Source organism: Nelusetta ayraudi, unplaced genomic scaffold (assembly GCF_046127955.1).
Source record: "Nelusetta ayraudi isolate G7.1 ecotype Tasmania unplaced genomic scaffold, CSIRO-AGI_Nayr_v1 ptg000015l, whole genome shotgun sequence".
Taxonomy (NCBI): domain Eukaryota; kingdom Metazoa; phylum Chordata; class Actinopteri; order Tetraodontiformes; family Monacanthidae; genus Nelusetta; species Nelusetta ayraudi.
The window spans coordinates 3,168,915-3,195,349 of record NW_027466065.1 but is presented as its reverse complement, the minus strand read 5'-3'; the positions used below and the strand labels follow the sequence as shown (position 1 = coordinate 3,195,349).

The window sequence follows — 26,435 nt, the reverse complement described above, 5'->3', positions numbered from 1 at the left end:
TATTCACGAAATTTCAACTTAAAACTCGAAATGAAAACTTAAATAAAAATCCCCTTCCTGTAATATTTTTTTTTCTCTTCTTGTGGCCCTAATCCTCTTTCATATATATTCATTTGCAAAATGGTATTGTTGCAAAATTTCATTTGAACTTGAACTGTGTGCGGGAGGTTCTGTTTGATTGCGGACACACTGGACCTTTAGCTCTAAATGGAGAATCACGTATTCCCTTCAACGATAAGGGCACTGACTGAGCGAGTAAGTCACCTGTATGTTCTTGGGGACGTTCTCTCCTTCTGTCCCCGGGATATGTGTCTGGGTGTTGGGTCGAGGCTCGAGCCAGAAGGAGACCAGCCAGCGGATGAAGATGACCCGAGCCTGAAGGAAGCTCTCCTTGGTGCAGTACAGCGTTTCACCACCGTCCTGCTCCCTGCGCACTACGCCGTAGTACGGTTTGGGACGCATGGGAGGCACATCTGCTCGGACGGGAGGAAAACGCAGCACAATTTAACACCTGAGACGGCCGTGTTTGACAGCGACGGCCGCCTGAGCACAAACCAACCTAGTATCGGATTGTAAAGGCTCGTTTCCATGGCAAAGTTGGGAAAGATGTGGGGAAGGTAGAACTTCCTGAAGTGTCCGAAGAGAAAGTTGAAGCCTCGCTCGTGGTTGTCTTTGCAGCGCCACTCCAGCGACTTGGCCTGGCAGACACAACAAGGGCAAACAAGCAGCGCGTTACAAAGGCGGCACTGTACGCGCCAAAATAGTGTCGCGCAGAGAGGCGCGCCATTGTGTTACGGCAGAATAATATCGGTGTCCCCTCCTTTGTGACAGCGGTAGGAAGAGGATGTACGACAAGAGAGCCAGCGTGTATCCGCAGAGCAACAGCCCGGGAAGAAGGGGTGGGGGAAAAAAATTGATTCTTAGATTAATTGAGATTGTGACATTGCCAATTAAGAAGCTACTCACAAATTTAGAAGATCGATTTTTACATATGTATATATTTATTAATTGCGATTAATCGAGAATCACGATTTAATATGATATAGTTTATATATATATATGAGAATTGTGATAAATTGCGATTCTCGATCGATTAATCGCGATTAATTGAATCGTAGCCCTCTGAATCGTAATCGAATTGAATCGTCAGGGACCCAGCGATTCTCACCCCTACCGGGAAGCATTAGTGACATTAGTACCGCAACGCAACCTTTAAACAGTGTGCAGTGTTAGGTGTGTTAGTAGAAAATGATGATTATACCTGGTTTACCATGTATTTAAGCAGAGCCTCGAGAAAGTAAGCGGTGAGGTCCTCCTGGTTCTTGTCGCCTGACTGTGGAGGAACCAGCGGAGTGATCTCTTCCGGAGTCACCTGAGCTGGAGCGGGCAAGAGAAAATGAATTCTTTACATAGAATAGAACAGAATAGCATTTATTGTTACTGTAGCGAACGATACAATGCAATTGACACAACAAACAAAGTCCACTGATCAAACTGCGAGGGCATGGGTGTACTAACTCTCTGTCAGATTGAGGGGCGGGTTGATCAGGGTGTCCAAGGTGCGAGGCGTCCCGTGGCAGAGCGGCGCTGGGAAGCCGGGGATCAGGCAGGCGAACATGCAGAGCTGCTCTCGCTCGGCATTACTCTGCAGGGCCTGCATCCACAGGAGGAAGAGGCGGACGCCCTCACGACGGATCTGCGGGCGGACGCGGGTGCGCAGGTGACATCAAATTAGTTGCTAAACCCTTTGCAACAGCATCAGTTGATAAAAACTTGAAATTTAGCTTATGCAGATGCTTTCAGAATCACATTCATCTGAATTCTGAATGTAAAACCGGTGCAGAACTGTGTGAAGCTGCTACCTTGAGAGAGTTCCCAGTGTGCAGAAGCTTCTTGAGGATGAGTCCTGCCAGAGGAAGACATTTAGAACTGTATGCATGTACGTGAATACTTTTTAAAAATTAAAAATGCATGCAGTCTAGTGGAGCGCTGTGTTTTTATGGGAGGTTTTTCCTGATGGTTACCGATGCTGTGGTACTGCCATCGACTCTGGATTCTCTCCGGCAGAAGCTGAAGGATTTTCTGGTGGGGGAGAGAGAGAAAAGATTTCAGATGTGGAGAGTCTGACAAAAGATTTGTGGAGCATCGCTCGCGACTCTGGTTTTGAAGTCTGGTTTGGCGGAAGGATCTATTGTCACCCGCAGATTCAAAAAGCGCTTTGGCAAGAGCGCAGGCGTTTATTTTTAACTCTCGAAAAAAAATTCTGCCACCTTTAATAAGGCCGCAGGCAAAAGCTGCGCTGATATCACATATCAGACGCAATGTATCACCGGTACGGCTGGGAAGTTAAAGTCTATCAGTCAGGATTGGTACAAGATTGGGACATGATTTGCTCAATAGAGTGAACATGAAGAATGTTGCGGTTCTTTAGTCGGGCATTTCCGGTGACCTTCCCAAGGAGGTGATCCTGTTTATCTGGTTCCTCCAAGGATTTGGGATTTACTGCCTCTGAACAGGCCACACACACACACACACACGCCTATCTTATCTTGGCCACTGAACAACAGCTCCCAGTTGTGAGTGTCGCTAAACGTCAGTGCTTGAGGTCTGACACTAACGCCAGCCGGCTGCCGAGCAACAACACAGGCAGGAAGTGACAGTGCGCGGCTTCACAAACACCGAGGTCATTTTTTCCTGCTCGGTATTTAATAAGGATTTCCTCCATTTGTTCTGAATGTCATTGGAATTAGATCACAGAGTAACGATTTATTACCTCGAAGATGAAGAGGATGGAGTCCAGCTCCTCCCTCTGAGACTTGTGACCTGAAACACACACACACACACACACACCCAGCAGCAGCTTCAAGTAAATATCATTTGCACTGCAACATGGCAGTAGCACAGAGTGAATAATTAAGAATTAATCGATTAATTGTCGATTAAATTAAATTAGTCGCAATTAATTGATTATTTTTTTTACCCAGGTAGTTAATATCATTATATCAGTGTAGTGACAGGAAAGAGGAATTCACCTGTAGATACTGTGATGGTCATAATATACCTAGAACAAGTTTTTGATTAATCTAGAACAAACTTTTAAACAACAAATAAAAGTTGAAAAGTGACCCATTAGAAGTCAACTTAAAGTCAGAGGATAAATGTTTAGGGTGTTTTTACTGTTCTCTAGTGTACAAATGGGTCACATTGGACCCTCAACATTATCGAAGGGTTAAATAATGTGTTCCTCACACATTTTTCATTGTGAAATTTACGTTCTCAGGAAAAATCGCCGCTCATCAATTAATCGTTAATTGATCGATGAGGTCAATTAACAAACGTTTAATGAATTAATCAATAATTTGCATCCCTAGACGGTGACCAACCCAAGGCCATCCAACAGTGGTGAGTGAGTGAGAGAGACAGACGTACCTTTTTGCTTGAGGCTGACCTCGATGGTGATGAAGTTCTCGAAGAAGACATAGTAAATGTGGGAGTAGTTCAAGTCAAAGAACTGCTTCAGCTCTGCAGGCTCGGCGTTCTCTGCAAAATTAAAGAGACAGTTGAGGATTGACGGCCAAAACTATTACACACACTTATAAGAAGGAGCTCACAGTCCGGACAGAGCAGCTGCAAAACATTAGCATTCACTGCTTTGTTCACATTCACAAGTGGGCAATGGAAAGCAAAATCAAGTTTGCAATACAAATGAAATGCCGTTTTAAATTCAGTGAAGCAAAACAAGCTTCCATCACAGGGAAGGACTAAGTTGGAGCAACAGAAACATTGCCGCAGTGTTTGGGTTCCCTAGCCAACAGTGAGAAACGAGGCCCGCAGCCTCGCCCGTCTTCTACAGGGTTGTGAAGTTTACCTCTGTGTGTTCTGGACTATATCTCACCGCTGCGGGCTGTCAGGAGCAGCAATACACTGATGCAGATTAAACACACGCACACAGGCAGAAGTATGTGCCCTACGCCGGCTGAAAAGACAACTGAAAAGTCTGTGTGATGGTCCTCGGGTTTGTTTGCACAAGTCCGGGAAGACAGAGAGAGACAGACACACAGACAGACACTTGCCATGGTGGTTGCCCTTGTAAGGTCTTTCTGACTTAGTGGCACCGCAATGTTCTATTTTTCTCCCCTGACGACTTGAGAAGACTGCCTGACTCCTTGTGTCATTGTAGGTAGGTTCTTGTGCACGGCAGCATTTAAACACTGTGTAGCATTAGCGAGAGATAGCAGACAGTTGAACATCCGGATGCGGTCCACACCCACCTCCGCTGCTGATCCCATCTCCGGCCACATTATTTACAGAGCATTAGTCGAGATGAAGCGGCAACAGCTGATTGATGCACTTCAAAAACGAAATAGATTGGGAAAAATATTTGGCACACAGACAAATACTGCCTCGATATATGACTGAATTGAGAGAAGTGGAACTGATTGCTGCCCATTCAAAGTCATCACCAACCGGACCGACCGTGCTGGAGGAATTTCAACATGATGTCATCATCTTTTTTGTTGTTGCTGTCCATGTTTTATTTGGCAAATTGGGGAAAAACAACACATTTACTGCAGAGAGAGAGAGAGAGAAAAAAAACCCTAGTGGGCCATGACCAATGCTACAACCTGTGGTGACGATAACCTTTTTTTTTTTTTTAATATTATTATTATTTATTTTTTTTTGGAGTGGTGCACTGGCAACATAAAAGCTCTGTTCCAAGATGTTCAGTTCCTATATACAGTGTGGCCCGTATTGCGTTTGTGTGTGCGTTTGCGTGCGTAACAGACTGTTATCAAGTGCTGATGTTCCCCATAGAGCAACAAAATGGGAGGCACACCCCTTTCTCTCAGTCTGGGCGTACACACACACACACACACACACACACACACACACACACACACACACACACACACACACACACACACACACACACACACACACACACACTACAGCACTACAGTGGCTCTTACAATAGAAACAGGAAGTCAGCTACTGCAAACAGACAGAGGAAATTGTGGAGGCTGTTTCCCCTTTCTCTCCGCGTCCGTGTGTGTGTTTACATTTGTGCGTGAAAGCGTGTGTCAGTCACAAAAGCGGTGCACACAGGCACCAAGTACAGCATCACTATCTCACTTGTTAGAAGTACAAGAAAGCGACTGAAACTCAGATACATGTAGCGATGCATTAATCTCGTGTTGAATAAACACCCAACACAGTGACATGCCTACCCCCCCCCCCCCACACACACACACACACACCCGCCCCCCCCGCCGCGACCCTGACAAAACATTGTTGACAGCCGCAGTACAGCAAGTCGGTTCAACACAATCAGTTAATGATTCCAAAAACAGCTCAGTTGTATCGTTTAAACCAAGTCGTATCTCATTCTAAAACCTCCAAATCTGATCCATTAAAACACACCACTTCATCACCAGTCTGTTAACAGACATTGTTGACAGTTTGGCTTTTCAGCAAATGGAATGCACTGATTCCCAGCAAAGGCTTCTCACCCGCTATAACGGCATCGCTTGCCATAACACAGTTTCTGTCCAACGCGACAGGCAGACTCAATGTCATTTAAAAAAAAAAAGAAAAAGAAAAAAGAAAAAGAAATCTAATTGGGGTCTCTGGATGCCAAGACTGGCACTTGGGAAGCTAACCTGTTAACTGTTCAACGATAACTTACCGATCACAATCCGGAGATGCTTCAGTCTCGTCAGAACGTCCTTCTTTGGGTCCAACACTTTCTGTGTTGATTTTTTAACATCGCCATGAGGCTTTTTGGAGAACATTCCTGAGCTCGGAAAGGCAAGAATGCGATTGTAGAAAGCAAGGAGGGGCTAGCACCGTAGCAACTTCAACAGCCTCTGCTAGCGTTAATCTTCAAACTGTAACGGGGAAATCGTTGTCCGGTGTCATTTATTAACGATGTGCCCTTCGCTTACAAGACCTCCGCAGCGGCGCGGAGCTTATCGGCACGGTGAATTTGGTCGGACAATGTGCATTTTTGTCAAAACAAAGACAAATCAGGGAAACGACGCGAGGGGAAGCGTCCATCCATCGCACCTCCCTTCCACGACAGCCCGCAGCCCCAGGACTAAACTAGCTTGTTAGCTAGCGCGGATGTTCATTTAGAAAACATCATGGCGGAGAGGGCAGGAGGAATAACAAAATAATGGATGCCAGATAAATTCAACAAAACCTTGTTTGTTTGTTTGTTTTTAAAAAGGAAAATAATCAATTTATAAAAACACACTACTACTAATTAGATGAGGATTTTGGTTTTCAAGTTAACCAACGTTGTTCATTTTAATAGCATTAACCTATCTGGAACATCCTGTCAGACTATGCGCGTTTAATTTAGAGCTGAATTATGGGAAGCGTAGTTCATAAATAACAGAGGCATTTGTATAGTAGTAGATAGCACGATAGAGAAAACTACATTTCCCTAAACAAATAAAAGCGCCCTATCGAGTTTTGTTTTTATCTTGGCAGGCACACGAGTAAATTGGAGACGAGAGAAAAATAGTGGGTACGATTTATCTTAAAGGAAAAAAATAGTGCGGCCACTACATCGTTGTTCCGGTGAGTTAAAGGTTTGTTTGTTGGGTTTTTAAATTCCATATAATATATTTTGTAAACAAGTGCTATTACACTTTTGTTTGCTTGCTAACGTGCTAACGCTAGGCTAACCTAACCTGCCATAGTAAATGTAAATGTTTGTTTTGTTTATAAAAGTATTTTAGTATTGGATTGGAACAATTGCCATGAAATACCTTCTGAGCGGCATGGCGCCATTCGATTGAACTACACTTAGCCAAGGCTTTACCTCTGCGCTCTCGTAGCACTGCGCCTAGAACGAGAAGTTTACATGACAAATCTTCAAAATGCAACATTTGCAAGAGCAGCCATAACTGCGCATCTATTCGAAGAACATACATTGTTCAAACACAACTGTTTAGGAGCGGAACGCGACTCACTCCTGCTGACTTATTGAATCATTGTTTCTGTACGTGTATGTAGTCTAATAAAAGCCGCTGTCATGCCGGTGCACCGGGACCGGGAGAAGAAGGAACCCACAGCTGAGGAGATGGAGGTGGACGAGCAGGACCAGGAGGCGTACAGCTCGGATGAAGAGGACCTGGACACCTCCTCTGTCTCAGAGGATGGAGACAGCTCTGGTGAGGAACTTTCATACGGCTCTGAATTTGGCACATTCTCGCTAAATGAATGCAACTTATTAATAATGACATACAGGTATTGCCCGAAAAATTAGAATATCAAGTAAAAGTTGTTTTATTTTGGCAATTTAACATAAAAGATGAAACCAACAAATTTTATTGAGCCATTACACGCAAATTGACATTTCTCAAGCAGTTCCTTGTTGTAACTTTGCTGATTAAGATTTTCAGCTTATTAAAACCACAAACCCACAAACTCAGAAAATCATTATAAAATTTGAGTTGTTTTTTTTAAGCTGCAAGACCTCATCAGCAAAATCCAAAGAAATAAAAACTTGAAATATAATGATTTGCATATTATTGGTTTATATAATATTTCAAATTCACCTTTTAAATTGAATTGCAGAAATACAGCAACCTTATCAGGATATTCTCATTTTCTGGGTTGTGCCTGTATTATGTTATTGTAATATATCGATATAAATAGAGCTACGTCTGCCAGGACTTATCTAGCATGAAATCATGAGTTTCCTTTTGTCTACCATCATGTGCAATGGTGTCCGGCGTAGATGTGAATATGTGTGTTATGTTACAGAAATGGACGAGGAGGACTGTGAGCGAAGGAGGATGGAATGTCTCGATGAAATGTCCAACCTGGAGAAGCAGTTCATGGATCTCAAAGACCAGTGAGACACGATCTTTTATTGGGAAGTTTGCCGTTGGAACTCCAAACTGTCACAACGTCAGCCGCTAGACTCACTTGTAGCTTCAGCCTGAGCCGTGTTTTGTGTGCAGGCTGTACCATGAGCGCCTCAGCCAGGTGAACAGCAAGCTGGCAGAGGTGGAGGCCGGCCGGGCAGCCGAGTATCTGGAGCCTCTGGCGGTGCTGCTGGAGAACATGCAGGTCCGCACCAAGGTGGCAGGTAAGCTGAACGGACGGATGCCCTCAGAAGGCTCACGCACGGCGTCCACGCTCGTAAACTGTGTCCCGTCTTTGTCAGGTATCTACCGAGACCTGTGTCTGGATTCGGTCAAGAATAAGTACGAGTGCGAGACCCAGGCAGCGTGTCAACACTGGGAGGTCAGAAACGCACTATTGTGCAAACACGCGCAAATGTACATTGTGATTTTTTTTTTCTCTAACAGTTCCTCTGCTCATGTATCTGTGTGTGTGTGTGTCTGTATGCAGAGTGAGAAGCTGCTGCTCTTTGATACAGTGCAGAGTGAACTGGAGGAGAAAATCCGACGACTGGAGGAAGACAGACACAGCATAGACATCACGTCAGGTAGAGATTTACGATACGTTACGCGAAAAGAAATGCAACAAAAAAAAAAAAATCTCCAATCGAATCCATCTTTTTGTGTGACTCCTTCCGTCAGAACTGTGGAATGACGAGCTCTCAGGGAGGAGAAAGAGGCGTGACGCCTTAAGTCCAGACAAGAAGAGGAGACGACCTTCAGTGGTGTCCGATATCCTTCTACTGTTCTATTATTATTATTATTATTATTATTATTATTATTATTGCTGCAGCTGGAACATCTGTGCTTTCATCTTGCAATGTGTCGGTGTAACCGGTGGACTTTCCATAACTGTGTTCACGTCCATATATTGTCTATATGTTGCCTGACCTGGACATCCTGGAGGACTGGACAACCATCAGGAAGGTGAGGAACGTTTCCTGCTGCTCGCAGGTTTCATTTGTTGCCAGGTTTGGAGGGAAGCGAAACAATCAATAAACCAAAAAAATCTTTTTGTGCGAAGGCGTCGTCTCACAATCACCTGGGCCTCGTGTCTTTGTTTGCCAAGCAGGCCGTCGCCACACTGGGTCCTCACCGGGGGAAGTCCGACTCCGAAAGCTCCGCGTTCCCCTTCAGAGCGGACAGGAACAGGTCCATCCTCAACTGCTGAGGAACCTCGCGGACGTGCAGACGTATGCCACACACACACAGTAGTATTCCCTTCGCTCTGCTGTGTACAAACACCAGTCGGTAAGCTTCCGCCAGCAGACGCACGAGCACTATCAGGACTCCAGTCCGAGTGTTCCCCTTTAAAGGACTGTAAAAAAAAACAAAAAAACGCAGAGACATTGTACCCCCACAGGACACTGACCCGTCAGGTTTTTTTTTGTTCTGTTTTGGCTCAGTCGGCGGCCATTTCAGGGTTTTTCCCAGTTCCGGCGTCATCCAAACACACCTGGCGAGTCGCACAAACCTCATGCCTGTAACACGACTTGTACTTCACATCAGTATTCACTCAGTTGGGGGAGAGAGGGGGGGGTCCTCAGAACACAACAATTGACTCCATGCGTTTCCACAATATTAAACGATCACACGGGAGAGGAGAATATCCCAGAGGAATGTTTGACTTTCTGCATTTTCCTTTCAAATGTTTTGAACCCCCTCACCGGTCTTGTCTTTGAGGGTTCTGCTAAAAAGTAATCCAGACAGTGCACACGCGCGACACGATTTTAGAATCTGCTTCCGAGCTCCCTTTCGTTCACAAAATTCAGCAGCCGTGTCGTCCTCTTTCTTGCCAAGATCTGGTGTTTCGCACCTGTCGGCCACACAGTCACCGAGTCCACTTTCTACTGCGACAATATCATTGACAAAGCTTCCAATGATGCAGGGAGGCATGAGGCCCAAGCCTGATGTTTTTGTTTTTCTCCTACCTGTGTTTGTCAGGCCTTCATTCTGTGGTTTGGTTAAATGTCCTGCGTGAAAACAACGCTTGCCTTTTCCATTTTGCTCCGGACGGTAGACATCAGGTGTTTTCAAAGCGTCTCAGCAGTGCCTCAATTTCATGGTTAGTTTAGTTCGCCTTGTTTCCTTTTGTTACATTTTGGAACCTAGGAGTATTTTTTCCTACACGTGCATCTGGCGGTTTGAAGAAACGCAGCTAGTCGCTTGGAGAAAAAAAAAAAAGATATCTGGTGTCTTTGAAATGTTTTTGTCGGGACGTTCTCTTCTAACACATCTACCTCTTCTCAGCCTGTAACGCTCAGTTCAACCATCAATGTGCTTCCCTCCCAATTTCTCTGTCCAGCGGGATTTTGTCCTTTCACCCTGACACCTGTTCTGTTTTTATTTTTCTCTGTAAGGTTGTGCAGGAAGTTTTGATAGAGGTCTCATCTTGTCGATACAAATGGTTGATACAATAAAGCTGTTTTGTAAGTAGCTTGCGGTGTCTATTTTTAGCATGATTCTTCGCCGCCTCGGCGCAGATTTAAATCTCCATATTGGAGTCCAACAGTAACCACAGCAATGGTAATAAAATATTGAGTGGCTCTGGGAGTTATAAATGATGTAGAGTTGCTGTAGGGATCCATCTCCACCATCTGGATTACACACTTTCATATAAGACCGTAGTGGCCGTTCGCACAGCAGCTGCTGATGCGTTCGTATCCACAGCTGACAACAAAAGAACGCCAATCCTGTCACTTCATGACAAACGGACAAGAAGAGGTTTTTATTCATCTATTAATACTCACTTTTTTTTTTCTTACAAAATTCATAAGTGTCATCTTTATGGCTTTGAAGGTAGCTTCTTTTCCAGTCGGTCCATTTGAGCGGACAGCTCCGTGACGGCCGAAGACGAGTCACAGCTCCCATCCACAAAATGCAAGAGTGACTTCTATAAGCTGTTTTATTCTTTTTTTTCTTTTCTTTCAAGCTTAGGCCATACGCAAGTCATGATGAAAAGCATTACTGGTTGAAAAGCAATAGCTACGCTTGGGAAGGCAAAGTCCTAAATCCCACAGGGAAGCCGGCGAGTTCACGTCCATATTGTAGCCTCAAAAAGAATCAAGCGTTTGTCACAGAGGAATAAAAAGACCTGGTGGATCTGATAGAATTCTGATAAGGGTCGCCTTGCCACACAGCTTTTTTTTTTTTTTTTTTTAATATGTGGCCATATGCATAAAGTCATAACAACAATTGATTTAGTCTTTCCTGGCGGCTCACACTGCATTCTATCACACATGCAGCATCTCAACATGCACACATTTTAGTCTGCTGCCCCGAAAGCTTGTGGTTCACACGGCAACGTTTCCATGCACGGATGCACAAGTTAAGCTGCCTTGTTCCTGCATGTAATGTCACACCGCTGCCGTCGCTTCGACCTTTGCAGCAGCGGTACGCTGCATTGCACAGAATGCAGCTGGACGAGGTTCGGGCGGAGCAAAAGTCAGAGGAAGGTATTAAAAGAAAAGAAAAAAAAAAAAACAAGGAAAGAAAAGAAAAAAGCAGAAAAGTGAGCGGGCATGACATTCCTCACCTCTGCTGATTTTAAGGTTGACGCTAAAAAGATTTGAAACCTTCCCCCGCTGTGAGCCCACGCATACACATTCAGAGACTCTGTCCAGGCTCAAATGGCGTCTTCGGGTGAGGGCATGTGCCCTTCCTGTGGCGGGCCGTGGGGCGGTGAGGGGAGGGTCTGCTGAGGAGGGGGGAGGGGGCCCATGGAGTGGGGTGGGAGACCGTCGGGTCGAGGGGGCAGCATTTGCGGAGGAAGTGGTGGTCCACTAGGGGGGAAACGAGGAGGGAACATGGCTCCTGGAGGCGGGGGGGCCCACACTGGAGGGGGGGGGGGAAACAACACAACTTGGTCACTTCCGAACTGAAGGCGATGGCTACTTTCTGAACAACATGAGGAAAGCGACTCCTTACTTGGTCTCATGGGAGGTCCCCCAGGACCCCTTGGAGGGTAAAACTCAGGCGGTGGCGGTCCGTAGGGGGCCCTGCGAGGAAAGGGACCATCCATGGGGCCGGGTCGGGGTCCCGGAGGAGGTGGGCCAAGCATCCGTGGATCAGCTTCAGGTAAAGGCTGAATGAAGTCACACACACACACACACACACACACACACACACACACACACACACACACACACACACACACAGTAAGACAGGAAAAACAGGATTTTCACATCTTGGATTATTTACAAGTTATCTACATCACATTTTATTGCACCTTTATGAAATGTAAGCGGTTGATTAATATCTATAATAATGAGATGTGTTACCTCGCCATGCTCCTGTTCACCTGGTCCGAAGCTGTTTTCTCTAAAGCTACCATCTACAGTGAAATGACAAAAAAAACACAGATTTTCGGAAATATTACCAGGGTTCAAACACCGTCGGAACCATTTCTGGGAATAAACAAAACTGAGAAAACAAATCTGTCATCTAATGAGTCGTTTCTTTATTTTAGAATGACAACAGTGAAAGGATGGCACACAGGGACCCACCTGCCATGTCCATTGGGTGAGGCAGGGGACCTGGCGGGAGACCCCTTGGATGCAGGGAGCCAGGGGGAGGAATAAAGCCGTGTGTGCCTGGAGGAGGGGGAGGCCTCCTGTACATGGGACCACCTGGTTCAGGGAACATGTAACCTGAGAGGAAAAGAGTGTCAAACACAAGTGACGACTCCCTGTGTGCGTTTGACCGCCAGCCCACTCAGTGTTAGGTCAAATTTAGAAAAGAAACAGACTGCACGGCAGCTTTGTTGATTCTGATGCAACTATTAATCCTTCATAGATTGAGGGTCACTGTTTTGTACAACACACGCACACTAGGGCCAGTAACATTAATCAGAAATGAAATTTGAAATTTGGTTTGGTTTGTATATTAAAATATTATTATATATTTTTTCCCCAGAGAAAATAACTTAGTATTGTAAAAACAGTACATCATTATATCCACCAGAGGGCGCACACCAGCAAATGTCCAAAAAAACGACCGATGGTAGACAAACGCTTTATTTATTTTCCGTCTTCAGACTGTCCGAATATAGTTTGGTAAAATTAAAATATTACTTTTTACATTCAAATTTTTTCCCCCCCGTATTCGATGAATATCTGAAATTCGAATATTAATTTACCAGCGCTAACGCACACACACCTGGAGGAGGAAGCGGGCCAGGAGGTCCCATTGGAGGAGGACCTCTTCGATCCCTCTCCCACGTGGGAGAACCGGAGCCACTGTCTGAGTGAGTCCCCCCAATTCGTTCCATCTCTCCGTGGCCACCAGGGGGCTCCAATGGACCTCGAGGCACTGCGTGAGGAAGTTTTGAGGAGGAAACACTCTCAGGTGCGCTTAATAAAGGAAGTCAACCGAGTTTGCAGTGGTCTGGGCATACCTCTGGGTGAGAGTCTGTTAGGTGGACCATCCAGTAATGTTGGAGGAGACAGAAAAGCTCTGGTTTCAGACGCAGGTCGACCCAGAGGGGAAGGACCGTATGGTGATCTTTCGCCTGGACGTGAAGGAGGAAGTGAGTGCTGATCTGTGTCCACCCACAGTGTTGGTTCATTAAAACATACTGTGACTTGTACAATGTGTTTTTGGTGAGGAAGTGTCTCACCTCTGAATGGCAGCGGTCTGGCCAGGCTGTCCAGGGTGTACGGGTCTTTGTCCAGAGAGTCCAGTTTCAGCTGGGTCTCCGTCAGTCTGGAAGCAAAACCACCCGACATCAGCGTGTAACAAACGCTGCCTGCTCCCGACTATGTAACGCACACGGTGTACGAGTGATAATTGGAGACAATGCAAAAATCAAGTGTGAACTTTCGATCTGTGCCGAGGACGCGAGGTGCTTACTTCTGCCTCAAGAGGGCGTTCTCTCTCCTGATGTCAGACAGCTCTCGCTCTGCTGCTCGGGCAGCCAGCTGAGGACGACATCAGCGACATTTTTTTATTACTTACAGCCGACAAATGTTTTTAAAATAACAACAGTAACAATAATAACAAATACTAATAATCCGGCCACGCTTGTTTCTACTCACCCAGTTATTGTGAGCTTTCTTCTCATGCGTCGATGTCTGCGTCTGGTAAGACTGCTTGGTCTTCTCCAACTCGTCCTCCATCTCTGCGGCTCGTTGCCTGAGGTGGAGAAAAGGTGGTGAGGCGACGGCTGAGGCCGGCGGGCTCGCGCGCTCGCACTGCGATGGGAATCACCTGTAGTTGTTGAGCTCCTCCATAGCCAACGCAATGTTTTTGTCCGCTTTGTGCAACTTCTCTTCCTTCTGCACGCGTTCCTTCTCCTCCACTGTCAGCATTCTGTGAACACACGGCAACATTGTAAACCATTCGCAGTGACCCGGGCTTTAAATCGGTAAGCGTCTCTCCAGGGATTCATCTGCAACTGTACCTGTGCAGCTTAAGCTCATTCTCTTGGTACATTTCCGTCATAATATGGAGCTTCTGTTGTAATCTTTGCACCTAGACACACAATTGAAGCGATATCAACTCGACAGCGAGTGGAAGTTGACCGGCAGTATGACAAAGCGTTGCATCAGGCCACCGATGAGCTGGGTTACCTGCTCGGAGTAGCTCTCGGAGTCCGACTGCAGAGATAGTTTCTCCTTCTCCAGCTCCTTGATGCCCACTAGAGGGAGAAAAACACACCGGCGTGCACGCAGCCACTTGTTGAGATAGTTACACAAATAAATCGTGAGGCCTTGCCTGACCTGCAAATCTTCTTTCAATCTCACCTTCCAAGTCTTCTTTAGCTTTGATTTCATCATTCAGCTTCGCAAATGTTCGGTCCTTGTCCTCGTCTACTGACTTCAGGTCTGCGTTCAGCTAAAGACACAACACTGACGTGGGTATTTTTGTCCAGTATAAAGACATACAATACAATATATAATCTGAACATGTCCTTCAAGCCCTCCCACTTCTTTGAAATACAATACAATAGCAGACTTGCTAACTAAAAGCAATGTCATGAAATGTCCAAATACCTTAGCAGCATAAATGAGTTTCTGGACTTTCTGGAGGTGGCGCTGTGTGTTTTCGCCGTCGCCTTTCCCAACCCCATCCGCCGTCTCTGCTGCACCATTAGTCGTCTCCTTTTCAGCACCTTTGTCCTCTTCCTCCACGTCTGAATCCCAAGCTTTCATGCCCAGCAGGCGATCGGTGAGGGACTGGAAGAATACAAAGTTTAAAAACCAACTATAAGATGTCTTACAGTTACCTGCAGGGTCAAAATCATAAAACAAAAGAGTTAAATCAATGTACCGTTATACGTTCATCCCTGTTGGACACATCCTGCAGCATGACGCCGTGGGCCACCTGGCACCGGCTCATCTCGGCCTCCAGCTCACCGACTCTTTCCGCCCATCCTTCCACTTGTTGCCTCAACTATGAGTGAGAGAAAGATTCGCAGAGACATGAAATGATGGCAGAGATCAGGACTTCCAACTCCGTCTGTGGGTTGCAAACAGTTCATCGCAGCTTCGATTGTAGCCAGACAGCCAGCCAAACAACCTCGGCAGTGACCTGCGCATCCATCATCTCACCTGAACGTTGCTCTCCTGCAACAGCGTGCTCTCCTCTCCAGCCGTTTCCAGGTTCCTGTTAAGCCTGTCACTGCTCATACTGTAAACTTTCAGAGTGGTTTGTGCCTGGACAGAGAAGAGGAAGCCACACTGTCACATGATACGCTGAGACACAGAACAGAACAGAGTGGTGGAATAGAAATATCAAGCATCCAAAAGGAGCTGCACCTGTTCATCCTGAGACTGAAGGTCTCTGGTTTCTTCTTCAAGGGTTTTCATGCCATCTTCAAGCTCTGTGATCTGAAAGAACGAGTAAAAAGGAATTCACTCTATCAACATCGATCAATCAATTCTAATCTGAAACAGTGATCGAGACTGATTGGGTGAATGTCCCCCTACCCTTCTTTCCTGCTCCTCCCTGTATTGTCTCTGCTGGTGCAGCTGATCCTTCAGTTGGCCATGGTCTTCCTGTAGGTCCTTTTTAGCCTGTCCCAGCTGTTTAATTGTGCGCTACACAATAGAGGAAGCAGGAATATGGTTATCACACAAAACCTCTAATTGAACGACTTAACATCCTTTATTCTTGCAAAGAATGGAATGCACCTCCAGATGATCCGTCCTTTGGGTTTGGACCAAGAGGCCGCTGTCCCTCAGGGAGCTTTCCAATTCATCATGCTGCACACGGCACAAAACAAAAAAACATCAGAGTAATTTGCCATTGTGTTCATTACAGTCATTAAGTGTCCTATTAAAAGCTTTATGATTTTTATAACTATACACTTAAGATGCTGCATATCTTAGTTTGGATGTTGTCCAAAATGACACGGCTGTAGTTGGCGGTTTGATTGAACAACAGTGCACCAACCTCTTGTTGACATTTGCTGAGAGTCTCAAGGACTTCACACTTTTCATCCAACTGCTGTGCTACAATGTCAGCCATCCATCGCTCTTTATCTGAAAACAGGGAGGAAATGAAGGCTTATTAATACGTTTAAATCACATAAAGTTGTTGGTAGTGAACACGTTAATAATTTGATCAAGTGTTTTGTCTGTTGAAGAGGCAAGAGACTGGGCGCAGAATTAGAAAACTTACTTCTGTATAACCTGCTTTTAACCTGTAGAAAAAGACAAATAAAACAAGAATCAATCAAGAGATCTACAGGTTAAAAAAGGCATCAGCTGCAGTTTCAATAGGGCTGTGCATCAACTGACAGTGTCAGTCATGCTAACATGGAATATTTGAGTTGTTGGTGTATATACACACTCACAGAGCTGTAACATCGACACGTGAACAACAGCACCGACATCAGGCCCACCAGGCCAGAAATGATGACTGGTTCCCAAGGCACCCCATAAAGGTCCGGCCCGGGTCTGATGTCATCAGGCAGCGCCGAGACAACCTGAGTAAGAAGAGGGAGGTACATATACTTCCGGTTGAACATTGTTTACTTGTTTACCCTTACTTTTACTTATTCTGTAGTTTGTTTTTGTTTTGTTTTTAACCTAAGTAGTGGGATAGAGAAAAAACGGAGTCAAATTCCTTGTTTGGCATGCACAAACTTGGTCACTAAAGCTGATTCTAATTCTGATTCTGATGGTCAGATTTGAAATTCTGAAAATGAGCTTTTTGCGTGCGAGTGTGTAGGTAGTTTTAGCACATAAGATAGTTTGATGTTCAGCTTGTATGTTTTCTACTTTGAGATGCTGTTATGTGCCACTTGGTCGTCGTCACTTTGTGGTTTTCATCTGAAGTATGCGTATCGGCTTTCAGATCATTTCTAAGGGGACAACAGATGGAAGCCCACTTTTTGTTGAAACATTTGCAGTTGTGTCACTTACAACGAATACCGTGTATTCAAAGGTTCATGAACGATCACTCTCACAAGGAAATACTCGTTGTAGACCTTTGATACACGAATGCCCTACAGCTTAAAGCATTTCTTCATTCAGTGGTATGCTTCCGGCATTAATTATGCAATATAGCGCTCGAGAATACTGCACACACAATCGTGCATGGTCAAGTAAGAGGAAAAAGCGGAAGACCAAGGAAATCTTGCCTTTCGGATATCACAGAATGGACAGGGGAAAGTATCGCAACTTGTATGACAGAAGCCTATGATCGAAAGACATGGCGAATAACAGCTGAATCGTCAAAGTGCCCCCAACGGTCTACGGACTATGGGAGTGACGTGACACATACAACATGAAACCGAACATTATCTCTGGAAGTGTCTGAGAGATGCCATAATCACACCGCTAGCAAGGGACTGTAAGTGTGTGTGTATACAGAATAGAGACGCGACTGAGCCGACGCAACCTTGTTTTTCTATACCACATGGCGTCTAAGGTGAATAAAAAAATAAAAAAATAAATAAAAAGACCCCAAAACAAATCAGACTCGCTAGCAAAACACCTGTCACGTCAGGACAGTTATACCACCGTTACTATCATTTAGCGAGCTAACTAACGAGCAGCTAACCGTGACGAGCCTTATAAACACACTTCAAACAGACCGGATAACCTCAATGAAGACTTGACAGTGATTAAGCAGCACGGCCACGACAAACAGCAGGCGAAATACGAGCTGTGAATACACGCAGATATGCTCGCGGGGACGCTAGTACGATTTTTGTGACCTCTTGACAGCCCGCTGCCGCCTGTCTATAATGCGGGCTAGCCGGGTAATGCTAACGTGACCTGCCACATAACGTACATCCTTCACTTTCTCCACGGCGATACTGTAGTAAACCCCCGCCGCCGCTTGGAAGTCGGCCGCCGTGCTGGCCAACTGGCCGCTCGCCGTCGACTCCTCCATCTCAGCTCGAGCCCTCCTCGGGGGAAAAAAAAAAAAAAGAAAAAAAAAAGGTTACTGTTTAGCGGCAACTTCCATCTTTAGGCGATATTGAGAACCGATGCCGAAGCCATCGAGCCGGGCCGGACTAGCGGCGACTTGACATCCTATCCACAACAACCGACGCGCAGGGACGGGCCACGTCACGTAAGGGAGGGCGTCGTGTGTGACATCCGCTTTGCAAAATCGTTTGCAGCGACTTTTGCCGAGTGTTGCTGCTCGTTAGCGCGCAAACAAAACTCGAGTGACGCACGTATATGTTTCCAGAACGAAATTAAACGGCGTTGTAAAGTAAATCTCGTGTCGATTTAAGCACGTCACCCCCCCACACCTTTGTGAGATTGGTTCGCTCCAAACGTCACCAATTGCCGAATGCCACACTGGCACTTTGGATTCCTTTCAAAAAATGAAATTCACACAAACAGGTGTCCCTGAATTAAATACAACACCAACCTTTTCAGCGGATTGCCAGACATCGTTGTAAAAATCAAGCAAATGAAAGTAGTCACTTTGATTTGGTCCATTGGCTGCTGGCTCACCACAAACTTCATGGCACAGGTGAACAGCTGTCCTCTCTACATGTGTAGATGACTGATTACTCACCAAACTGCCTTCAGTTTCATCCATTTAACGATTGAGAGGACCAGGCCGTGTCAGAAGCATTTAGAGCAGTCGGCCTTCGCGACAGGTGCACTACTTGCTTGCTCATTCGCTCGACGCTTGTATGACAACCCAGCACGCCAACGTTTGTTGGCGGAGACTAAACTGGCTTGACAGCTGAGACGTACGAAAAGATCAACATGACACACATGACGTTCTGCGCCTTAAAGAAGCAGAGTCCAAAAAGGAGAGACCACAGACGGTCCTCCAGTAAAACCAAACAAGTTACCTAAAACTGTAAATATTAATTTTTGGAGTGGCAAAAAAAGCACCCATTAGCCCAAAATGTCTTTGGTTATTTGTAAAATAAAATAGAATAAAAGTTTGGACATCTGAAAATGTCAAATGATGGTCTTAACAAACACAACCAAGCACAATAACGCACATTCAGACAAACAGCTGGACTGAAAGTCCCTGATAACTCACATGTACACTCAGCCAGACGAGCAGCTCTCCCGCTGCATGAGCGTGCGTGGTCAAGTCGTCGCTCATCTGGTGAACAAAGTGCTGAACGTGTCTCAGTATTTCTGGTGGGGCACACAAACAAACAGGGATTTTAACATGCTAGCAGCGTTAAAATCCATGACAATGAACTTTGAAAAATTGGACGCTGAATGGAATCTTTGGAATCTTAGAAAAAAATTGTGTAATACTGTTGCAGAATGCTGACTTGTCTTTTGGCTACAGAAGCTGCAGTTCTTCTGTGTAGAATCTTTTGATCTCTTTCTGAGGCAAAATAAAACCATTAGTATTTTCACGTGGATGTTGCAGACCAGACAGATGGGATGGGAGGGATCATAATGGACTTTCTTGGTTCATTCCTTTACTTACTCCACTATTTTGCCTCTCGGTCTCCGTTACCATTTGCCCCTGGTGCCTGTACTCTCTGTTGCCCAACTTGGATTTTAACACCCTCATTCACCTATTGGACCGCTGCCATCCAAGTGTGCGGAGCCCCGCCCCACAGGACCCGACTCTTCATCAGTTGTTATTCCCTCATCCTTGCTCTCTGATAAACAGGATTGGCCAACACATCCAGGTTCTGCTTTATCTTGAACAAGGAAACACACACTCTGATTACCATCACAGGAAAGAATACCCAATAATTTGCGAATAACAAATAATTATTTTGAATCTATGAAGCCATGCGGACAGAAGTACCTCGGTGGTTTGCGTCACTGTCACCAGAGTTTCCTCTGTCGAAAGACTTTCTCACTCTTGCCAGCAGCTCCTGGAGCTTCTGCAGGGCACTGGCCTTCTGCTCATCCTCCTGCGGGAAGCCAGCCAGCCTCGCGCTCGGAGCCGGAAGCGCCCCCATGTGGTAGTCGAGAAGTGTTTCTATGTCTGTGAGTATGGACATGTCGTGGTCACGCTCCTCGGCCACCGGTTCCGACACCCCCAGAATATAATCCAAAAACTGTAGCTTGTGTCGGCCAAAGAGGTCCACCAGCAGAGCCACCTCGGCCTCACTGACGTGGGCCAGCAAGGTCCTGTAGTCCTTGGAGAAGGTTTTGCTTTGATGGGGGTTTCCGGTGCTTGCGGAGGCAGAACTGGGCTGCGGTTGGGACACGGGCGGTTTTGCTGGTTGGTGAATCTCAGGTTCAGCGGGGGACACGGATGGTGTGTCTGGCTGGTGAATCTCAGGCTCAGTTGGGGAGACGGACGGTGTGGCTGGTTGGTGAATCTCAGGCTCAGTTGGGGACACAGACGGTGTGGCTGACTGGTGAATCCCAGGCTCAGTTGGGGACACGGATGGTGTGGCTGGTTGGTGAATCCCAGGCTCAGTTGGGGACACGGACGGTGTGGCTGGTTGGTGAATCCCAGGCTCAGTTGGGGACACGGATGGTGTGGCTGGTTGGTGAATCCCAGGCTCAGTTGGGGACACGGATGGTGTGGCTGGCTGGTGAATCTCAGGCTCAGCGAGCGAACTTTGGCTGGTGACCCCTGGAGATTCAGGCGATGACTCCGCCTCCTGGTCCGGAGTCTGAGGGGCTTCTGCCTTTGACTCCTCACTCTTGTCAGAATCTGACAAACTCGAAGTGGATTCTGTTTCTCTGAAAAAGCTGAAGGCACTGTTGAAAAGGCTGAATGCTTTGCCAGTTTGAGCCTCTGCTCCGCCTTCGACGTGTCCATCGGACAGCGCCGAGGAGGCAGGTGGGTCTTGTGGGGCAGCGTGATCGTGTGTGACCACCTGACCTTTGGCAAAGGACGGAGATGAACCGGTGGCAACGACACTTTTAGCGACTGTGTCATTGTTTTGCTTCACACCGTCCTCTGCTTCTTTAATCACACCATCAGAGTGCGTCTGATCTGTCTTCTCTTTGGTAGAAGTTCCGGAGTCGTCCGACTGGTTTTTATCTTCCTGCTGAAGGATGTTGTCATCAGGTGGAGAATTTACCTCACCAGGAAACCCTGTGACGTCTGTGTTCACAGCAGAACCAAGCACATCTGCGTCAGGTTCAGGGATGGTGTTGCCGTTACTGCTTTCAACATTTCCAGCTCCTGCTAAGTGCCGCACACTGGTTTTCTTCTCATCAGCCTCGGTGATGTAATTTGTTTGCTCTTCACCTGGCTTTCTGTCCTTCCCTCCGTCCATCCCTACAGACTCTTCTTCTGTCTTGTCCTTCAGAACCTGATCATCGGCAGTCAGCGGCCTTTGCTCTGCTGACTCTATTGTATCGTGTCCATTCCCGGATGGGGAACAAAGCTCACCATGACACTTCTGCCCTCGTGTTAAATCCTTCTCCTGCCTTGTCAACTCTAGAGTATCTGCTTCTTCTTCTTCTCTCTCCGGAACCATACCATCTCCATGACTGCTTCCTGCTTCCTCCGCTATGTTGCTCTGTGAGTTTTCGCTGTGTATCCTCTCAGTGTGTGCTGAAGCTGATTCCAGATTGTCCTCATCTGGGCTCTGTCCCTGTGCTCCATCACCGCCTTCCTGCACCTCCCCATCTCCAGGAACTGCTGTTTCATCCCCCTCTTCCGACTCCTGCTGGTTCTCCTCTTTTAACTCTCGAAACTCCTCCCTTTTTAACACGTCTGGGGCCTCTGTCAACTCCTCCTGTATGTCTTTCTCCTTTGACCCAACCACTGGTTCCATTTCCTCTGTTTCACCACCTACAACTTTAGTTTCTCCCTGATCCCTTGATCCCTCACTTCTCTCCTCTCCCTTTAACTCCTCATCTTCTCCCTCTTTTAAGTTGTCTGTGTGCAGTTGCCTCTCCTTGTCTTCATCCTTCTTTAACTCCTTCAGTGGTTCCTGCACCTCTTTTTCATCTCTAGCAACTCCTGTGTCACCCCCTTCTTGTAATTCCTCCAAACTCTTCTCCTCCTTTTCTTCTTTTAACCCATCTGTCTGCTGCAGCATCTCCTCAACCACTTTCCCCCCCTCCTGGTTCTCCTCCACTGCTTCCTGTTCCTCCTCTGCCTTTCGCCCCACTTCCACCTCCTCCTCCTTTTCCACCTTGTCCGTTTCACCTTTTTTCTCTGTGTGCGTTTCCACCACCTCTCTTTCCTCTTCTTGGCTCTGAGCTAGATTGATTTCCTCCACCACCTCTGTTGTCACTTCTGGATGTTCTTGTTGTCCTTCTGCCGCACCTTCCTTCAATTCCGTGAGTGTTTCCTCTTCCCTGTGGTTGACGTTCTCCTCTTCCTGTTTGTCCTCCTCCATTACCTGTGGCTGGTCCAGAGCATTTACCTCCTCTGTCTCTCTGTGCTCCTCCTGTTCTTCAGTCTCATTCTCCAAGCCCAAAGTGCTCTGAAGACCACTTGTCTCCTGCTCCTCTGTTTCAGTTTGAGCTGCTAGCAGTTTGTCTGATTTCTCTAAAATCTCAGCATCGCCATCTCTATGTCTCAAAAGCGGTAAACCAGAATCCTGACTTGCATCATCTTCGGGTCTTGTTGTGCTCTCACTAGCATGCAAAGTTTCCCTGTCTGCGTCTAAAACATTCTCAGACACATTCTTGGTGTTTCCAGTAGTAGAATGTGACGCCTCAAACTCCTGAGAGCTCTCCTCCACATGAAGATTTTTTCCCTCATCAACTGACTCATCTTGGTTTGCCTCTGTGTCGGTAACTGTCACTAAGCCTAAATGGTCAACTCCGGTTTCTCCACCCTGGACTGCTGGAGTATTTTGCTCCTCTGAGACTCCTTCAGTTGTTTCCTGGTTTGGGTCGCTGACTTGACTTTCCTCTGCCGACTCATCAGCCTGTTGTGGAGTTGTAGAGATATCCATCTGAAGAAAATCCTCCTTCTTCTCTTCATTGTCTTCACCGGCACTGACTTCATTAGAAATGTTTTCCGCCTGATGGTGGATCTCATCCAGTTTCTCTGTTTTGTCTGCCTCGCCTGTCGATTGTTGAGTGGATTTAAGATCTGAAGGCAAGTCAGTGTCTGACTGGGTTAAATATACCTGATCAGTCTCACCTGCGTGTGGCTTTGTCTCTTCTCCTTCTTCCCTCTCTATTGCCTTGCATTTTTCAGTCATATTTTCCACTGAGGCTTCCCTCGAGTGTCGCTCTGTAGATCTTACATCCTCCTGCAAATTCAACTCCGTCCTATCATTATCTAAAACATTATGCACCTCTTTTTCCTCACTCCCAGTTGGGGAAACGCTGGTGAGCACTGATGAATCTCCACTTAATGACGACGAGTGTTCCTCCAATGAACTCTGAGGATTAAGATCTTCACTCTCATTTGGCTCACCCTCAGTTGAGGTTCTGTCATTCTGTCTTTCTTTTTCTTCTTGTCTCTGTCTGTCTATGTCACCTTCTGATGTACCTGCTGATTCTTTGCCATTGCCCCCGTTGGCGACGACTTCCTCCGAGATCTCTGTCTCTGTTGGGACTTTTTGATCCTCAGCAGTTTCCTCCAATTGACTCTCTCCTATATCTTTGTCCTTAAAATCGCTTCCTGTACCGAGATCAGCTTCTTTCTCGTAGCCTAAAATGTTCCCGATCCCCTGAAACCAAGATGCTTGTTGTTCTTCCTCTTTCTTTTCTCCACCTGTCTCTTCTGGTGCAGGTGTCACCGTTGTTTCCTGAACAGTCTGTCCAAAACTCAGCTGGTTTTTCAGTCCCGCCCCCAGCCATTCCAGCGTGCCCAACTCTCCCTTGTCCTCTTCCTCTAACTCGCCGCTCTCCAGCTCCAGAGACATTCTCCTACTCCTAAACTTCTCTGCAGGCTCCTGCTCCTCCATAACATCTCTTCCTCCTTCACTTTGCTCTTTTTCCGCTGACTGATCTGTCTTTGAGTCAAAGCCGAGCCACCCAGTCATGGTGGAAGTGATAGAATCAGCCGTGTTGAGATTTTGTTCTTCACTTTTCACGCTCTCGTCAGCTTCCTTTCCCTCTCCCCACCCCAGCCATCCGGTCACTGAAGAAGCTAAAGAGGCTTCATCTGATGTCTCTTTGTCCTCATCTTTCTTTTCTACTTCGCCTAAGTTATCAGGCTCCTCGGCTGTGTTTAGACCAAACCATCCTGTCACCGAGGAACTCAGCCAGGGATCGGAGGCAGACCCACCTTGCACATTTGGAGCTGCGGACGCCTCTTGTGATCCTTCTTTAGCTTCAGCATCCTTAGAAGCTGCATATTGAATTTCCTCTGTCATTATATTTTCAGCTTCATGCGCTGGCGTCGGAGATTCTGTAGCTTCAGACACCGAGGGACCTTCAATGTTCGATCCATCAGCATGTAGCACAGTTTCCGGCTCCTGGTTTGGGCTTTTCTCATCACCGTCATCATCATCCAGATGATGGGAATCAATGATGTAGCCGTACTCATCCATACAGAAGAAATCCGAATCCTGACAGAAAATAGAAAATGTAAGGATGTAAATAAAAGAAACATATAGTGGTGGTACAGAGCACAATGTGCCAGTGCATTTGATAACTATTCTATTTAGCTACACAATTGCCGGCATTAATTATCATGAAAGACTTGAATTCTCTCCAACTGAACTGCATAAGTGAAATCAGACCGACCTGTGTTGCCACAACTTTCTCTGTGGCTGTATGGACATCCTCCACTTGCACTGCATCCTTTGAGAAGTAGCCAAACTGTTTGTCAATCTGAAAGCAAAAGGAAACAGACAAACAATCAACTCTGACAGAAAATAAACTTGACTTCTGAGGGACACAACAGGAATGCTCATGTTCAAGTTTTGATGCAGTTACAGTGAGAAACAGCTGATGCAAATTAAACAATTTCACACGTTTTGAACTGCAGTTCTTTAAATAGCAAAACCTTATCTCTGAATGTTCCTCTTTATGTTTAAATGTTTTTCACATTTTATGATGTAAAAACTCTTCAATCAAAATATAACTCAAAGGTTTAAAATATAACTGTAACTGGAGTCTGTCATTGCAGCTTTACTTTAAACTATCATTTTATGTTTTACTTTAAATGTGCAGTATATTCCTGATAAGTAACACTGCAATTCACTCAAAATATTGCTAGTAATTGTTCTCACATATGTTTGTTCCAGTAGGTAATCATTATTGCTTTAACAAAAGGAGTATTTGTCAACCAGTCACTATACCTCTAACCCTCAACACATGGCTAATCTCTTCAACGTGGAACTAAAGGTGGGTGGCAATTTGAATACAGTGCTAGTCACGTTGACTGTTTGTCAACGTGCTGCTGTGGAGGTGAAGAAAGCGACAGGTTTATGACGTACAGTGCCTGCCCAGAGGTCCTCTCTTTTCCCAGTGAGTTTGTGGTAAACAAAGATTGTGTCTCCCCGTCTGAAGCTCAGAAAACGGCAGTCTTGGCCGTGATAGTCCCTGATGGCCTGCACTCTGCTCATTGGACCTACAAATGCACACACACACACACACACACACACACACACACACACACACACACACACACACACACACACGCGTTGACAAATAGACAGTCACGTGTTGAGATTTAGTATAGAAGGGCTTTGCAAATAAAGACATTGCCAGATTGAAATAAACTGAATTACACAGACATAGTAAACAAGTGAATACATAGTATAAACATCAGCATCAAGTATTGTATAAAATAACTGGCAGCCTTTCTGTTTGGAAGTTTGAACTTACTTTCACACTCTACATCGCCACAGATCTTGTAGTCAGACAACAGCCCCAGACTCAAGGCAGGCAAAGCCACAAGAAGCAGGATGTTGTTCACCACGCTGACGGCCATTCTTGGCGTGTGAAAGGGAAGGTTTCATGAAAAGATTTCCATAATTCGCAGGAGTGAATCTCTGGCCAGCCGTGCTGGAAGTGGACGTTGCCTCTCAACTGCTGCTGCCATGAAGACTCAGTCAGACGGCTGAGATAAGATACAGGGCGAGTGGGGGGATAATGATTAACATACACCAGGTGCGGGCAAAAACATGTTCTCAAAGGGTTTCAGTTATTATTTTGTAATTAAAAACTGCGAAAAAAAAAAATTAGTTTGTTAGAACATATAAACCAGGAAGAAAATCATATTTTAGGATAGTGA

General features: G+C 46.0%; 3 protein-coding genes and 1 long non-coding RNA gene across 15 annotated transcripts in view; 2 read left to right on the top strand and 2 right to left on the bottom strand.

The window, feature by feature from the left end:
- The window catches only part of ralgapa1 (Ral GTPase activating protein catalytic subunit alpha 1), a 53,808-nt gene extending 47,651 nt beyond the window's left edge, over positions 1 to 6,157 (bottom strand). Inside the window, exons 1-9 of one of the 6 annotated variants that reach the window (XM_076023479.1) lie at positions 5,687 to 6,157; positions 3,430 to 3,540; positions 2,774 to 2,823; positions 2,025 to 2,082; positions 1,863 to 1,906; positions 1,519 to 1,696; positions 1,262 to 1,377; positions 560 to 698; positions 265 to 473 (exon numbers count right to left, since the gene is read on the bottom strand). In XM_076023479.1, coding sequence (XP_075879594.1) covers positions 265 to 473; positions 560 to 698; positions 1,262 to 1,377; positions 1,519 to 1,696; positions 1,863 to 1,906; positions 2,025 to 2,082; positions 2,774 to 2,823; positions 3,430 to 3,540; positions 5,687 to 5,792 — 1,011 coding nt within the window. In that variant the 5' untranslated portion in view covers positions 5,793 to 6,157. The remainder of the gene's footprint in view (positions 1 to 264; positions 474 to 559; positions 699 to 1,261; positions 1,378 to 1,518; positions 1,697 to 1,862; positions 1,907 to 2,024; positions 2,083 to 2,773; positions 2,824 to 3,429; positions 3,541 to 5,686) is intronic. The other 5 variants (XM_076023478.1, XM_076023480.1, XM_076023482.1 and 2 more) reach the window with 5 other exon arrangements.
- A 266-nt stretch (positions 6,158 to 6,423) lies between these two features.
- On the top strand, positions 6,424 to 10,355 carry brms1la (BRMS1 like transcriptional repressor a). 3 transcript variants are annotated; one of them, XM_076023519.1, is made up of 9 exons: positions 6,424 to 6,585; positions 7,035 to 7,181; positions 7,777 to 7,867; positions 7,977 to 8,104; positions 8,183 to 8,262; positions 8,371 to 8,467; positions 8,562 to 8,651; positions 8,782 to 8,846; positions 8,992 to 10,355. In XM_076023519.1, the coding sequence occupies exons 2-9, from the start codon at positions 7,043 to 7,045 to the stop codon at positions 9,088 to 9,090; spliced, it is 789 nt and encodes a 262-aa protein (XP_075879634.1). In that variant the 5' UTR covers positions 6,424 to 6,585; positions 7,035 to 7,042; the 3' UTR covers positions 9,091 to 10,355. The 3 variants fall into 3 exon arrangements, with proteins under 3 accessions (XP_075879634.1, XP_075879632.1, XP_075879633.1); XM_076023517.1 differs by having other exon boundaries at positions 7,977 to 8,262; XM_076023518.1 differs by having other exon boundaries at positions 6,457 to 6,585; positions 7,024 to 7,181; positions 7,977 to 8,262.
- Positions 10,356 to 10,619: 264 nt separating this feature from the next.
- mia2 (MIA SH3 domain ER export factor 2) lies at positions 10,620 to 26,243 on the bottom strand. Of its 5 annotated transcripts, none has more exons than XM_076023485.1 (28): positions 26,027 to 26,243; positions 25,636 to 25,769; positions 24,941 to 25,027; positions 20,121 to 24,762; positions 19,882 to 20,010; positions 19,386 to 19,486; positions 16,717 to 16,848; positions 16,542 to 16,563; positions 16,314 to 16,402; positions 16,052 to 16,123; positions 15,848 to 15,958; positions 15,677 to 15,748; positions 15,470 to 15,574; positions 15,189 to 15,311; positions 14,912 to 15,094; positions 14,663 to 14,753; positions 14,489 to 14,556; positions 14,320 to 14,390; positions 14,127 to 14,228; positions 13,955 to 14,051; positions 13,770 to 13,837; positions 13,537 to 13,622; positions 13,315 to 13,458; positions 13,077 to 13,229; positions 12,425 to 12,568; positions 12,200 to 12,252; positions 11,847 to 12,003; positions 10,620 to 11,753 (listed from the first exon to the last, which is right to left on the bottom strand). In XM_076023485.1, exons 1-28 carry the CDS (start codon positions 26,130 to 26,132, stop codon positions 11,545 to 11,547), a joined length of 7,551 nt encoding a protein of 2,516 aa, XP_075879600.1. In that variant the 5' UTR covers positions 26,133 to 26,243; the 3' UTR covers positions 10,620 to 11,544. The 5 variants fall into 5 exon arrangements, with proteins under 5 accessions (XP_075879600.1, XP_075879601.1, XP_075879602.1 ...); XM_076023486.1 differs by having other exon boundaries at positions 13,315 to 13,428; XM_076023487.1 differs by lacking the exon at positions 19,882 to 20,010 and having other exon boundaries at positions 24,480 to 24,762; positions 26,027 to 26,227.
- Positions 20,194 to 25,300, top strand: LOC142886403 (uncharacterized). Its single transcript, XR_012926419.1, has 2 exons — positions 20,194 to 20,305; positions 24,579 to 25,300. It is a non-coding gene; the product is annotated as an uncharacterized LOC142886403 (long non-coding RNA).
- Positions 26,244 to 26,435: the final 192 nt, after the last annotated feature.

Coding starts and splice junctions, on each gene's coding strand:
- brms1la (XM_076023517.1), top strand. CDS start 7,043: ATGCCGGTGCACCGGGACCGGGAGAAGAAGGAACCCACAGCTGAGGAG. Junction 7,182..7,776: donor AGAGGATGGAGACAGCTCTG/GTGAGGAACTTT, acceptor GTTATGTTACAG/AAATGGACGAGGAGGACTGT. Junction 8,468..8,561: donor CAGCATAGACATCACGTCAG/GTAGAGATTTAC, acceptor TCCTTCCGTCAG/AACTGTGGAATGACGAGCTC.
- mia2 (XM_076023485.1), bottom strand. CDS start 26,132: ATGGCCGTCAGCGTGGTGAACAACATCCTGCTTCTTGTGGCTTTGCCT. Junction 15,095..15,188: donor ACAGGGATGAACGTATAACG/GTACATTGATTT, acceptor GTATTCTTCCAG/TCCCTCACCGATCGCCTGCT. Junction 14,052..14,126: donor GAGGAGCTCAACAACTACAG/GTGATTCCCATC, acceptor TCTCCACCTCAG/GCAACGAGCCGCAGAGATGG.